This window comes from Heterocephalus glaber, unplaced genomic scaffold (assembly GCF_053883595.1).
Source record: "Heterocephalus glaber isolate CG9 unplaced genomic scaffold, H.glaber_assembly_v1.0 deba00000122, whole genome shotgun sequence".
NCBI classification, from domain to species: Eukaryota; Metazoa; Chordata; class Mammalia; order Rodentia; family Bathyergidae; genus Heterocephalus; species Heterocephalus glaber.
The window spans coordinates 64,222,362-64,236,392 of record NW_028258138.1 but is presented as its reverse complement, the minus strand read 5'-3'; the positions used below and the strand labels follow the sequence as shown (position 1 = coordinate 64,236,392).

Here is a 14,031-nt window from a genome sequence, read left to right as displayed (position 1 = left end):
ACTCAGGGACTCAGGGCCTCCTTTAGGCCATAGCCAAGTGCTTGGCTTTCAGAGGCAGCACAATACAGTAATTAAGAGCTCGAGCTCTGGAGCCAGATCACTTGGGTTTGAATTCAGGCTTAGGCACAGTCACTGTAACTGTGAGAAAGTCAATTTTTCTGTCCTTTAGTTTTCTTGTCTAGAAAATGAGAATAACATCGGTATACCTTCCTTATAGTACCACTTTTGAAGATTATATTAATTAGTGTACATGAAGTTCTTATAAGAGTTTCTAGCACATAATAAACATGGTTTATGTGGTAGATATTATTGACACTGTTAAGAAGGCTAGGAGGAAGGTTACTGTTTGACTCAAAAAAAGAGAATTGGAGCAGTGATTGAAAGTTCTATGGAGATTCAACTAAAAAGGAAAAAAAGGTTGTTTACAATTGGAGCTGTTATACATAGATTGCCTCCAAAGGAACTGAGTTCCTGTAACTAGAGGTACTTAAGGACAGAATGGCTGATCATTTCATGGAGATGATGTAGAGGGGATTCAGTCATCAGGATGGCAAGATGAGTGTTTCCCTGGATTTTATAATTCCAGAGCTAAGATCTCCCGACTCTCAGTCATTACTTTTTCCTGGTTCCATAATGAGACAGACGTAGAAGTGGGAACACTATGGATGTCCCTCCCTATAAATGACCATTTATACAAATATGACCAACATTTCACATAGATTCTCTGTACCTAGAGTGCTTAGCACAATGATCATCATATTTGAAATTGCTATGAGAATCACTTTTCTGGTAACCCTGTGGTTCCAGAAAACCCCTATTTAAATGACAAATAATTTGCCAGAGAAAAGTTGAATTCCAATACATGAAAACAAATTAGTTTCTTAAAGCAGTCTATTTTTTAGGTGAAACTGTTGTGAATCTGAGACAGGACATAAAACATATTTGTTTAAATTGAGGAAGAGAAGACAACCAATAGATACAGAGACAAGATACCTAACATTAAACTGAACAACTGAAATAGCATATTGTTTAAAATGAACTTTGCTTTCTTTGTAGTCCAGCTTAAGTTGACCTTATGTAAATGAATTTATATGTCTTTATGCAGATCAACTGCACTTAAAGATTATAATTTTCAAACCTCTAGATAAACATAGTGACTCACTACTGAAGTTAGAAACACAGGTCGTTGCAAGTCACTGTTTACTTTAGGTACACATGAATGCATTAATAACCTGAGATCAATCAAGAGAAATTAATCAACTAGCAACATTTTATTTATGTAGCAACATATGGCAGAATACTCTCAAATAGTTTATGTCATTTCTTCCTCTAAATAGCAGCCTTATAAGACATCAAATTAAGGATTAATGCAAAAAAGAGACCATTTGTGGAAGTGTCTCCTTAGCCAAAGTTGACTTTGGTGGTCTTGCTTTTGTTTTGTTTTGGTAACGGGGATTGAACTCTCGGGACCTTGCACTTGTGAGGCAGGCAGTGGAACCACTGAGCTGAATCCCGGCCCTTGGTGTTCTTGGATCTGTAAACACATCTTCTTCAGTGCATCTCTTCCAGGAAAACTATCATATATAAAATTCACATATTTAATTAGATCACATATTGAAATATCACTTTAAATTTGCAATATTTAATGTTCAGTGTGCCACCAAAAGTTGCCTGTTTGATGCATTTATCCACAGATTAATGACAAGATTCTGTAGGTAACCCAGCAATAGATTTCCACATTTAGACATCACAGATGCAAACAGCTATAGGTAAAGTCACTTTATATTTTTGACTCATGCTCAAAGTATGGTCTTCAGAATGCTAGTAAACTATTAAGGTGTTTGCATTTTTGTGTATAATACAGCCCACATCTAGAAATAATCATGTATGTATATCAGGTGGGCAACACATTTTTGAAAAGCAACACTCTTCCCTTTGTTCTAGAATTATTTTGCAGTGGTAGTTTGGGAAGGCCATCTGTCTTTTAAGGCTTTTCTATAAATGGAGGAGTCTCTAACAGAGCAAAGTTTAAGAAAAATTGGCCAGGTTTTCAAAAGGCAAGGTAGTTTGAACATGTGGAGGTAATTAAGGACCTTAATTCAATGTGCCCCACATTTGTGAACTTCTATCTACTTTCTTAATAAAACATCAAAACAAAGTGGGACTTCCCAACTTTACAGGGGCCCACTGTCATTTTCAGTGACAAAACTCCAGAACCAAAGTTCAAATATTAATATTAAAAAGATTCTGGAAAGTACTGGGATACTTGGAAGGGCAGAGGTGGATTTAATGTTCTTACCCATAGCCTATCTGAAAAGAATCCTACCAAAAAAGAGTGGCTTGACAGCGATGAAAGGAAAGAAATGTAGTTTCTCCCCATTGATGATATTCTGCAAACAAATAGAAATGCATAGTAGTAACTAGATTTGCATTTTATTAAGTCCAAGATTTAAAGTAAATGGTACTTGCTTTCAATAACTGCAGAGAATCAATTCTGAGATCTAGATTCCTGAGTCTTGTGTAGATTTGTGTTAATGATCTACCTATTCATGAAAGGAAGTGTTTGAGACAATTAAGTAGTCCATCATTTTGACTTTGGAGCTAAACTGTACCTTAGAGAACCAAGAAAGCCCTAGTTATGAACCACATTTCATAATAATTATAATACTAAAACTCACAGTGGAGGGTTAAGTGAAAGATAATTGTATTGGAACTAGGATTTGAGTCTTTGAAATAACTGTGTGACCATAAGCAAGTCACTTGATTTCACAAGCCTCAGTTTCTTTTGGTTTAAAACGATAATAATAATTTTTCTGCCTTTGAGTAGCTGTAAAGGCGGGCATGTATAAACTTTTCATAAGAGGCAAAATATTACTTCATTTTTTAAAGTGATTATCATTATTACTTTCACCCCCTTCCTCCAAGGAGACATTGAGTTTCTTTGCTCTGTCTCATCTCTAAATATACACTTTGAACATATTTCCTTCCTCTTTGGGATTTATGCTGAGTCAGTGTGATACTCCTGGGGCTGCTTGGACTTCCTTCGTAACAGTTACTTTTTATTTCTTAACAATTTTTATAAGAATGAAAGAAATTCCTTCACCCAATCAATCACTCTTTATCTACTGCCAAACCAACCACAGTAGGACTTCTTTACCTCTCGGAATTTTTTATATTCACTTACTGCAGCTCCATAAGAGTTGTGAAGAAGGAAACCATGAGTTTAGGACATGTTTGAAAGCAAAGGATTTAGAGCAAAACAAAGATAGCACAAACTATCCTGCCGTGGAAGGCATGGAACAAAGCAAGGCCCTTCTGTACCTCCCCAGTCAAAAAAATAATAATAACAAAGGTCAAAATAGGTAAATGAATGTGAAAAGGAAAGATAGAGGATATTAGAAGGGTAACTGGATAACTCACACAGATATGGAAGGAAAGCAATGGGGATAATTCCAAGATAACCATAGAGCAGTGTGATCTCCCCGCCCCCTGCCACATCTCTTCTGTCAGAACTTTGCATGGAGCTCAGCAACCTGTGTATTAACAAGCCCCAGTTCATTCTGAAGTAGAGAACTGCTGCTTAGAGAGCTGAGCCAAGGTAATTAGAGGAGAATGGCATCAGTTTGCTTTTCCTATATAACATAGTTCTTCTAAAATTCCACTAACAAGAATCCATATGTTTTGAAAAAAGTAAACCAGAGTTATGGACAAACACATGATGTTGTAGTGAATAAATAATATTACAGAAGTTATTCCTCAACTATGAGCAGTGAGCTCAGTCTTCCAAATTATATAGGTACCATGACAAATGCACCCCTTCTTGTACTGAGCAATCCAGTGCTGACTTGTGTTACCACATGTGGTCATCTTCACACCTTCCTATTAGAATGTAAAGTCTGAAAGAGCAGAAACACCCATAAAAATGCATATCATTCATCAATATACACAACATATACTGCTTTGCAAATAGTGAACATCCAATCGTATTTAATCAATGGCTGAACCAATTCCTTCCACAATGATGTCTAACCACTTCCCAAAGGATGACTTATTTATTTTGTGTTGTAGCTCCACAGATATATTAAATATTTTCTTCAAAGATCTCACTGTGTTACAGATACCATGTTCTATTACTTTGCTCTATATAACAAAATACCACATATAATAATTGAAATGACCAGGATGGCTGTGAGCTGTTTATTAACCTCCAAGCATAGGGTTACCAGATTTAGCAAACAAAAAGGTGAAACAGCCATTTAAATATTAAATTTTATTTTCAGATGAATGACAAGTATATTTTTACAATATGTTCTTTGCAAAATGTGTGACATACCTATACTAAAAAAATATTTAGTATTTATCTGAAGTTCAAATTTAAGAAGGTGTCATATATTTTATCTGGCAACCCCTTCCAGGTGAAACTATCTTTTAAAATCCAAACTTAGGATTCTTGCCTTAAAATTCTATAAATGAATATGGGCTAACATATGTACTTGCTTAGCAAATGTTTGTTGAGTGAATATGTAAATGAATGTTTAAAAATGTAGGCATGCTTTCCAGGAGAACTTAATTCAAGGAATTTATACATAAATGCATTCTTTTCTCAGCAAGACTTTTAGATTTCTTTCTTTCTCTTTTTTTAACTAACTAGAGAATATATTGTACAGATTTCTATATTTTCACTTGTATTTTTTTTCACCAACAAAAGGTAGATGCATTGGCTGTTTTCCAAATCATGATATCAAAAGCCCAACCATTGGTGACTGTTTTTAGCCCATTGATATCCTTTGTACGTAAGGCAGTTTTGCTTGTTAATTAGAAAAGCTCAGCTATTTCATGAATTCAGTGTAAATAGATATAATAACAGAAGCATAACAATGTTAGCAATGGGTAATAATAGTGCCATTAAGACAATAATGTGATAATCTGCATATGGAGCTTGAATGATTATTACTATCAAGCCAGTGAGGGTAAAGGAATGAGTATAAAGTTAGGAGTAAAAGCCTCTGTTTTACCACTTTGTGACTGAGTAGTGACTATAGGAAGTACTTTCTGTCTTCAACACAAGCCTCAGTTCTTCAGATCCTAATATTTTATATGGTTGCTCTGAAAATTAAGTAATTTATGCTGTAAAACTATTAAAGCCATTAGGAATATATGTGTTATAGATATTATAGTGGCATCATATATTGTGCAGTGTAGAGACCAAGAAATTATTTGTTGACAGGAGAAGGGGAGATAATCTGGTTGGGTTGTTATTTTCTCTTTTTCCCAGTACTGAGGATTGAACCCAGGGCTTACAATGTACTACATCCCCTTCCTTTTTTTGTATTTTTTTACTGACTGATTGATTGGTTGATTGATTGAGACAGGATCTCCATAAGTTGCTAAATTGTACAGGCTAGGCTCAAATTTTCAGTCCTCCTATCTCAGCCTCCCACAATGCTGGGATTATAGGCATGTACCATCATACCCAGCTTGGCTGGTATCTTACTCTTAGCTATTATTGATTTGTTGGGTATAGATATCATTTTTTTGCAGATATTAATATCTACGCCAGGCATAACATTGTAAGAGAGGGTAAGTAATGTGGTTGAAGTTCACTGAGATCTTTAGAATTCTCCTTACCATCAAAATAGTTTAGTCTCACTAAAGCCACAGAAATTTTGTGACTGCAGTCTGTCCCTAGTAGGCCTTCTCTCCTAGCCAGCCCCCAGGAATGGGCCAGAGAGGTTGGCAGGTTATCGTGCCAACTGTATCTTAGGGGTGTGGGCCCTCTTTAAGCCTCAGTTCTCTGGATAGAGACCAAACTCTACAGCCAGTGGAAGCTCCATACGGTTTTGTGTGAGCACATTTCCATTGTTGATACTGTACCTTTCTCATTTTCTGGTCTGATTTTGATTTTCCACACTCAGAGGCTCTGCACTTTCCAGGACACCCCAAATCTCCTATTCTTCTTCCTTCCTTGCTACTTGCTTTGTCACCAAGCACCCTGTCTTGGTTTTCTGACCTCTCACTGTGCTTGCCCAAAGAAAACACTGTTATGCTACAACAGAAGCTAAAGAGACAGGGAGAGTAGGAGAGGCAGGTAGGAACAGTGCTCCTGAAAACAACCAAAGAAAACATTCATGGTCCTTTCTGCAGCTCAGGAAAAGCCCAGCTAGAATGAGAAAGAATTGGTAGAATAAGTGAGTTCTTGCTGAGCCCCCAATACAAAGGTCACTCTTCAAAATCAGGGTGTCTTAGCCCACTACAGTGGATTTTTCTGAAATATTTTGAGCTTTGAGCAGAAGCCTCTGCATCTACTAACTTAAGCAGCATCTTTCTTCTTTTTTTCACTTGTTAGTCACAGTAGGGGAAATATCAGAGCTGGTCCATGAGAAGGAGTTGAAGGTCAGGCATAGAAAAATGGGCCAGGGATGTAGCTCACTGGTGCCATGCCTGCCTGGCAAGCTCAGGGTCCTAAGTTCAATCCCCTGTACAAAACAAAGAAACCAAAAACATGGAGAAAAGTATAAACTTTCACCTCTTCCCTACCCTTGAAAAGGTAATAAACGACATTGCTTCTCCCCTCAGTTCTTCATCTTCTATTAGTTTCTCTGCCTCCAATGTTCCAGTTGCTGCTTGATAAAAAACCCTCGGGCTATTCTGTTAACATTTTATCCATGATACCACTTATTTCCATTAGCATAGATAATTAATAGACTATATAGAGAGATAGACTATTCAGACTATACCCTTAACTCTGAATTTCACAGCAGCAATATACTTGTTTGCTTTATTGATTATCTGAAACAACTTTTTAAAATCCTGGATTGGCTTCCCTATCCCAGGCAAGTCATTTCTCAGTTGATTTCATTTATCCTCAGTTCCTTTGTGCTTGGTGGAATAGTTTAGTTTTCCTTTAAAAGATCACATACTCTGTATTCAGTGATTTTTTCCCCTTTACTTTTCAAAACATCATAAGACAGGTACTTTCTGTATTATTTCCTACAGATAAGGAAACCGAGGTTTAGAGAGGTTAAATAACATGCCTAAGTCACTCAGCCAAGGAAATGGAATTCATATCTGACTTCTGCATCTCTGTATCCCAAAACAGATCATTTTAGAGTAAAGAGGTTCCTGTGAGCTTACCCTTAATATTATAATTTAAGTTTCCACTTTGCTTTTGGTATCCCTTTCTGACAAGCCAGACTTCTTATTTCTGACCATAGACTCAAACCTGGAAAGCTGTCTGCCACCATTTATCTTCACCTTTTCTTTCTTCATTTGGAGAACAACAAACAGCAGACCATGTCCATCTCATTTATAGTTTCTATATCCCTTATAAGAAATATGCAGGAAAATATGATAGAAAAATAGTAACATTCCATATGAACGATATTGCTCCAAATCCATATATTTAGAAAGGAAAATTGTGGACACTTGAGTAATCTGAAAATAATACCCTGTTTAACCAGACAGTTCCTGAAATGACCACACTCCACCTTCACAGCATTTTAATAATTATACAGAGCACATTCCTTCAAGGAGTTCCCAAGTGCTTTGCAAACTTTTTTTCCTCATTAACTAGCATACCACTTTTCTGTGGCATGGAAGGGAACAGGATATTTTGTCATATTTAAAATGTGGAACTGCTAATGCATTGAGAAATTGAGCAGGTTGCCCTCGGGTCATTTGCTGGCAAGGCCAGAAGTAGAGTCCTCTGGGCTTGTGGGCCACCCTGAGCAGAAGACCAGCAAACTTGCAAAGGCCTATGAAGTCCTTGGTATAACTCCTCACTTACAGAAAGCAAAACAAACCTAGGGAGATGAAAGCTTTTAAAAAGCCCAGGGTCACCGAATAATTAATGGCAGAACCGACACTGCATGCATACAAACAACATACATATATATGCTATTGAGAGAAAGATGACAACTGTGAAGAATCAATTTATAGTCAAATGAGAAGGGTGTGAAAGTAAAAGGCCTTTGTCAGTGACCTTGCCTGAGGAAAAGCACACAGAAGGTGAAAGTTTCAAATAGCAAGAACATTTAGCACCAAGTTTCAACTTTCTAGCAGCCAAAATACCATCTGGAATTTAAGGCATGCTTCCCATTAAAGGTGACAGGTGGACATGTTTTTAAAGATATTTGGCCGTATATCGTACCCACTATAAATTATACTGAAAGCACAAGGATAGCAAAGACCAGCTGAGTTCCAAGCGTGTTTACAGCTGACAGAAATGTTTCAACTAAAAATAACACATATGACTGTGTCTTAGGGAATCTCTCATTTCAAAAAAAATTAGCAACGTAAACATTATGCATAGTCTGAGCTCTTCAGCAAACTGAGATTATTAGCAATGAGCCTTTCCTAACTTCCTCTATTTTAACCTAAAAGTGAACTAAAGTAAGAACTATTATTCTCACCTAACCCTATGATCCTCTGCATCATATTGTCCCATCAGTATGCCTTAAAACAAATCCTTTTATATTTGACAACACAACAACAACAAAAAACTGATGGGAGAAAATTTCACAAAGTGGGTCATGAACCTAAAAACGCTTAACATTGAGCCTGGCACATAATAAGCTTGCAATACCTGGTGATCATTTTTATTGCTTTTAATATGTGACACATCCAACTTCTGTTTCATAATAGAAAAATAGAAACATATTCAAAACATACACTTTACATAGAAATTACCTCAAATTCAAGAATTAGATTCCTTACCCTGCTGAATTTGTAGTGCAGATATTGAGATATTACCTTAGGGAGGTTCCAGCTCTGGGCTTTTAGGCCAGCCACATTAGAAAGTAGAAGGAACTTTCTACTCTGAGGTAAGTGCCTGTGTTGGGCAATCAGTAATGAAATGGGAGAAATATACCTTAATGTAGTTAATCTCACCTATCAAGCACAGAACAACAAAAGTTGAGAGCAAACAATACAAACACAAACAAGTCTTTAATTATCCACAGAGATGTCATAAACTCACGAACTTGTCTTATAGAAGAATCCTTGTCACGATTCAGTGACTGAGAAATCTTATTAACTTTACTATTTTTAACTAGCTTAATCATTTGGTTCCTAAGCCAGTGGCAAATCAAAGCAGTAAATGAAGAGGAAAAAAAGACTTCTGCCAACAGGCTAAGAAAAAAGAGAGAAAAACTATTTTAGAAACTGACCTAAGAGTTTAAAAAGCATACGGAACCATTTAATGGGGGGGAGGTTGGCCTTGTAATAAGAATACCAGGCAAGTACTCCCACACCACCCTTGGTGGTCTGCAGAGTGATTTCATATGTATTTTCCATCAACATCAGCACAATGAGGTAAGTAGGACTCTATATCTTGGAGGCATTTGGTGATTTATCTTAGTAGTATACTGTATTGGTGCCTAAATTTGAACAGCATTTGATTCGAAGACCAACATATTATCCACCACCTAGTCAACTTTCACACCTAGAAGAGCCTATCTACAGCTCACTGCAGTCAATGCAAAATAACCAGTTAACTCTTATGTTACATTTAAGGAAGATTTCTGACTAAAATCCATAAAATTGAAAAAGCATAGCTCTTCAGAATGATTTCTTTCTATGTTAGCAAATATCATCCAGACTTAGAATTATAATGAAAACATTTACTAGGCAAAACAGTAAGTGGGAAGTGGGGACTTTCTCAAAAGAACCAGGCTGTATGACCAATATTCCTAATCCCCACAGATTTAAGAGAACCTCATTTCTCCAGAGATCTATTATTTCCTATATTTATTAGACACTGTTAATGGGAAGCATTTAAATCCCTAATGATGACACTGAAGATGACTCCCTGACTCCCTTCTCTCCACAGCATAACCTTTAAAGACTTTTAAGGAGGGAGATCTTGTAGCTTTCCAAGATAGTCATTTTTTTGGTGTGTGGAAAACTCTAGACTATCCTGGCATCCCTTAAAGCAAGATTTCTCTGACCATGAGAGGCTAGGAAGGCCTGGAATTTTCCAATCAAAGATGATCCATTCAGCAATCAGATTTTATTTTTTAAATTCTTTTGTTTTTCTTTTTTGTTGTCTTGTTTTTCTGTCTTTCGTTTTCCCACCTTGGCTATGTCTCGCTCTGTCCTGCTTGCTGTCTCTTCCCACATCAACAGGTGAGAAGCCCCACCAATGCAGCATCTGCTGGCGATCCTTCTCCTTAAAGGATTACCTTATCAAGCACATGGTGACACACACAGGTGTGAGGGCATACCAGTGCAGTATCTGCAACAAGCGCTTCACCCAGAAGAGCTCCCTCAATGTGCACATGCGCCTCCATCGGGGGGAGAAGTCCTATGAGTGTTACATCTGCAAAAAGAAGTTCTCCCACAAGACCCTCCTGGAACGACATGTGGCCCTGCACAGTGCCAGCAACGGGACCCCTCCCGCAGGTACACCCCCGGGTGCCCGTGCTGGCCCCCCAGGTGTGGTGGCCTGCACAGAGGGGACCACTTACGTCTGCTCCGTCTGCCCAGCCAAGTTTGACCAAATTGAGCAGTTCAACGACCACATGAGGATGCATGTGTCTGACGGATAAGTAGTATCTTTCTCTCTTTCTTATGAACAAAACGACAAAAAAAGAAATAAACAAACAAACAAAGCTATGGCACTAGAATTTAAGAAATGTTTTGATTTTGTTTTTACTTTCTGTTTTTGTTTCTGTTTCGTTTCATTTTGTACTACATGAAGAACTGTTTTTTGCCTGCTGGTACATTACATTTCCGGAGGCTTGGGTGAATAATAATTTTCCCAGTCTCCCTCGGATGGTGGCCTTAAGGCCTGGTAGTGCTTCAGGAGATCCACTGGTTGGATCTCTAGCTACTGGCCTCTAAATACAACCCTTCTTTACAAAAAAAAATCTTTTTAAAAAGTAAAAAAAAAAAAAAAAAAAAAAAAGAAAGAAAAGAAAAGAAAAAAATTTTTCCACTTGTGAAGAGCACTACAAAATATATAACAAAATCTAAAAGGCCTACTGTCTTTAAGTACACCGCTTGCAGTGTTTCCGTGAACATTTTCACAATTCTGGCCGCTTGGACTTCACAGTAACCAGTTAAAACTGTGGAATATCACTTCTGGTGAAAACCCAGAGGAAAGGCCCTGCTGTTTTCCACCTACCACGTTGTCTGATTTCATAAAAGTGCTGTAGGGGTGGGAGGGGGCAGTGGGGTCAGTGGTGTGGGAAAGGGGAATGGCAAGCTTCTCCCCTAGATTCTGCCTGCCTCCACACACCCTGGCTCACCTCCTCCACATCCCCCCTTTTCAGCAGAAGCCAGAAAGACTTGGACAAGCAACAAGCAACAGTGGCTATCGTATTTATTCAGTGTCTTCGCTGGGCCACAGCCTCAGCACAATCAAGAGGGACTTTCATGAAAGGCAGGAATGCAGATAAAACAAAGATATCAGAGATTTGCACCTATGTTTCTAGGTACAAGAGAAGGATTATTTCCAACAATCTTTGCAAAAAAAGAAGTGTCAGGATATATTCTTGTGGAAGAGAAAAAGAAAGAAATGGAGGGTGGGGGGAACACTAAGAAGTTCTTGAGGCTTTTTTAATTCAAAATTTTATAGAGGGGCAAAAGTGACATTTACCAGATAGAATGCTGATTTTTTTAATATATTTACAACAGTATTTGTGTAAAAAAAAAAACAAAAAATGAGATTGTTAAAAGTAATTATTTTCATTTTGGTTTTGCATACACTGCCACCAATCCCTTCTCTTTTATTTTGTTTCACACACATATATGTATTTTTTGGTAAGTCAAGACTGTTAAGGTTAGCAATACTGCTTCCAGACAGAAAGAATAAAAAGCAACTAAAGTTATATTTGAAAGAGAGGAAGGTTATTTTCATTTTTTAATTTTTCTTAATTTTTATTATATTAAGTATTGCCTGGGTTGATGAGGGCCTCTGTGGCCCACCCATCCCTGCTGTAATTTGAACTGCTGCTTTGTATTTGGATATGTAGTTCTTTGACTTTTAGCAAGCTTAAGTTGCTCCACTGAATTTTTTTTTCACTGATGCATCTAGAATTCTTTTCTTTTCATGGAAAGGACTTTATCTTTCAGAAGCAGACTTCTTGCTTCTTCAAAATTTTATTGCACTCTGATGATTCTAGAATTTCTATTGACTTTGCTTTTTGTCTTTCATGAAACACTAGTCATCTAGAGGTCTTGACGAATGGGTTTCTTTTGTGGTTAGCCAGGAGGAGGACTTCACAGAACGGCCACACTCCTCATGCTTCACAAGCCCATGGGCATCATTATGAGAATCCTGTTACAAACCATGATGCACTGATGCCAGAATTACTTTTTCTTTCAAGTATCACTTTCTGACTCTTTCCACCATGGCTAAGAGGGCTAAATAAGATGTTCGTTCTTTAGATAATTTATTAATCCTTGCTTTTTGGAAAGGTCTTAGGAAATTAACAGTTTCCTTGATGCCAACATCCACTATTCAAAAGGCCACCAATCTACTGCATCATGCCAGATGCCACTCTCTCTTCCTAGTTGGGATTTCTCTCCTCGGTCCTAATCAAGAAATCGTAATAGAGACTTTTCCATTATAGACAGTGTCATAAAGGGATTCTAACTCAAAATAGGACTTTTTAACCTAATACTCCCAAAGTGATTTCACTACAGTGCATATTTTAATACACTTAAAGGGAAAAGTAAATCTTTAAACAAAGCAAAAACACCAAACTATAGTTTTAAAAACAGAGAAAAGAAAGGGTATTTTACTTTCAAAAATTACTCTACATTTTAATTTAGTCTTCCTTTTAGAATTTTATTTACAAAAAGCATGTAGCAAATGAGGGAAAAATCTTCCAAAGCAAGCAACTCTATAATGACTAAATTGATTTTATTCATGTATTTCAGACATTGGTTAACTTGGATCTTTTCCATAAGTTCTTTGTGATGTTTAGTAGAGTTTGTGCAACTGGAGTATTTGTGACTTCATCTGTCCTACTGTCTTAATTCAGTGAATATTTTGCTAGAAGTTTTAATGTAGACTTGGATGGTTACCCGACTACTAAATATCACCCCTTGTGATTTCTAAGAAAAGTCCCATCAAAAGCTAGGTGGCCAAAACTCACCTGTTCTAAAAGTCAATGAAATGGCTTCAGAAATACAAAAAGTCCAATTTTCTATTGCTAATTTTGCTTTCTACAGTGTCAGTGTTGACTAATATTTCCACTTAACCACCAATAGAGGGAGCATTAAGTAACTTTGTCATGGAATATTTTGATATTTTGAAAAACAACCCACTCAGCCCATAAATTAAAAAAGATTGACACTGAGGAGAATAACATGAAATAACTCAACATATATTACAAATGAAAAAAGGCCCAATGCCGCTTTAAAATATTTTCAACTATGTGACAATAGTCCATTTAAAATAGTGTTTTCATTCAAACCTTAGCAACATAGAATTCATACTACCTCCAGAAAAGTTGATCTGGAGTGCCATTTGGGCAACATTTAGCTGTCCACTTCTGAAAGCTGAAGGAGAGCCATTGGTTTTCATGATTCACCATTGTCAAAAGCTAAATAACTGGGTTGAAATCCAGCTTTTGTCATGGAATATGTAGAGGAAAAAAGAACACCTCCGGACGACTAGAAACTCTAATGTTCATCCTTTTCCTATAAAGTAGTATTTCTTTTTTAAAAAGTTGGGGGTTCCTAAAGAATTCTTGATGAGTTGATATAATCACTGTCGTCAGTTACCAAATGGATTATCCAGTTTTGCCTGGCAGTTGACTTCTTCTGACTATATGTTTCTTCCTTCCAAACATCTCACAGCCTGAATTAGTTGACACATTATTCTCTGGAAACAGGGAGAAGCTAAATTAGAGTTGGAGCTCAAACCTAGGGGAGCAGAGAAGCTGCTGTGGGTCTATTATAAAATGGCCTCTGAAGGGCTACTTCTCACACTGACCCACATTTTAGAAAATAAACTCATCCTTACCTATTTCAAAAGGATATAGGTGCTTCCAGACTGCCAATCTTGAATTACAACTAAAT

The 14,031-nt window shown here is 37.1% G+C and overlaps 1 protein-coding gene across 50 annotated transcripts in view; it reads left to right on the top strand.

Annotated features, from left to right (window-relative positions):
- Zbtb20 (zinc finger and BTB domain containing 20) overlaps window positions 1–10,933 on the top strand; it is an 865,938-nt gene extending 855,005 nt beyond the window's left edge. For all 50 annotated transcript variants that reach the window (XM_021263367.2, XM_087208762.1, XM_087208829.1 and 47 more), the window contains one exon: window positions 10,126–10,933. In XM_021263367.2, the coding sequence (XP_021119026.1) occupies window positions 10,126–10,547 (422 nt within the window). In that variant the 3' untranslated portion in view covers window positions 10,548–10,933. The remainder of the gene's footprint in view (window positions 1–10,125) is intronic.
- Window positions 10,934–14,031: the final 3,098 nt, after the last annotated feature.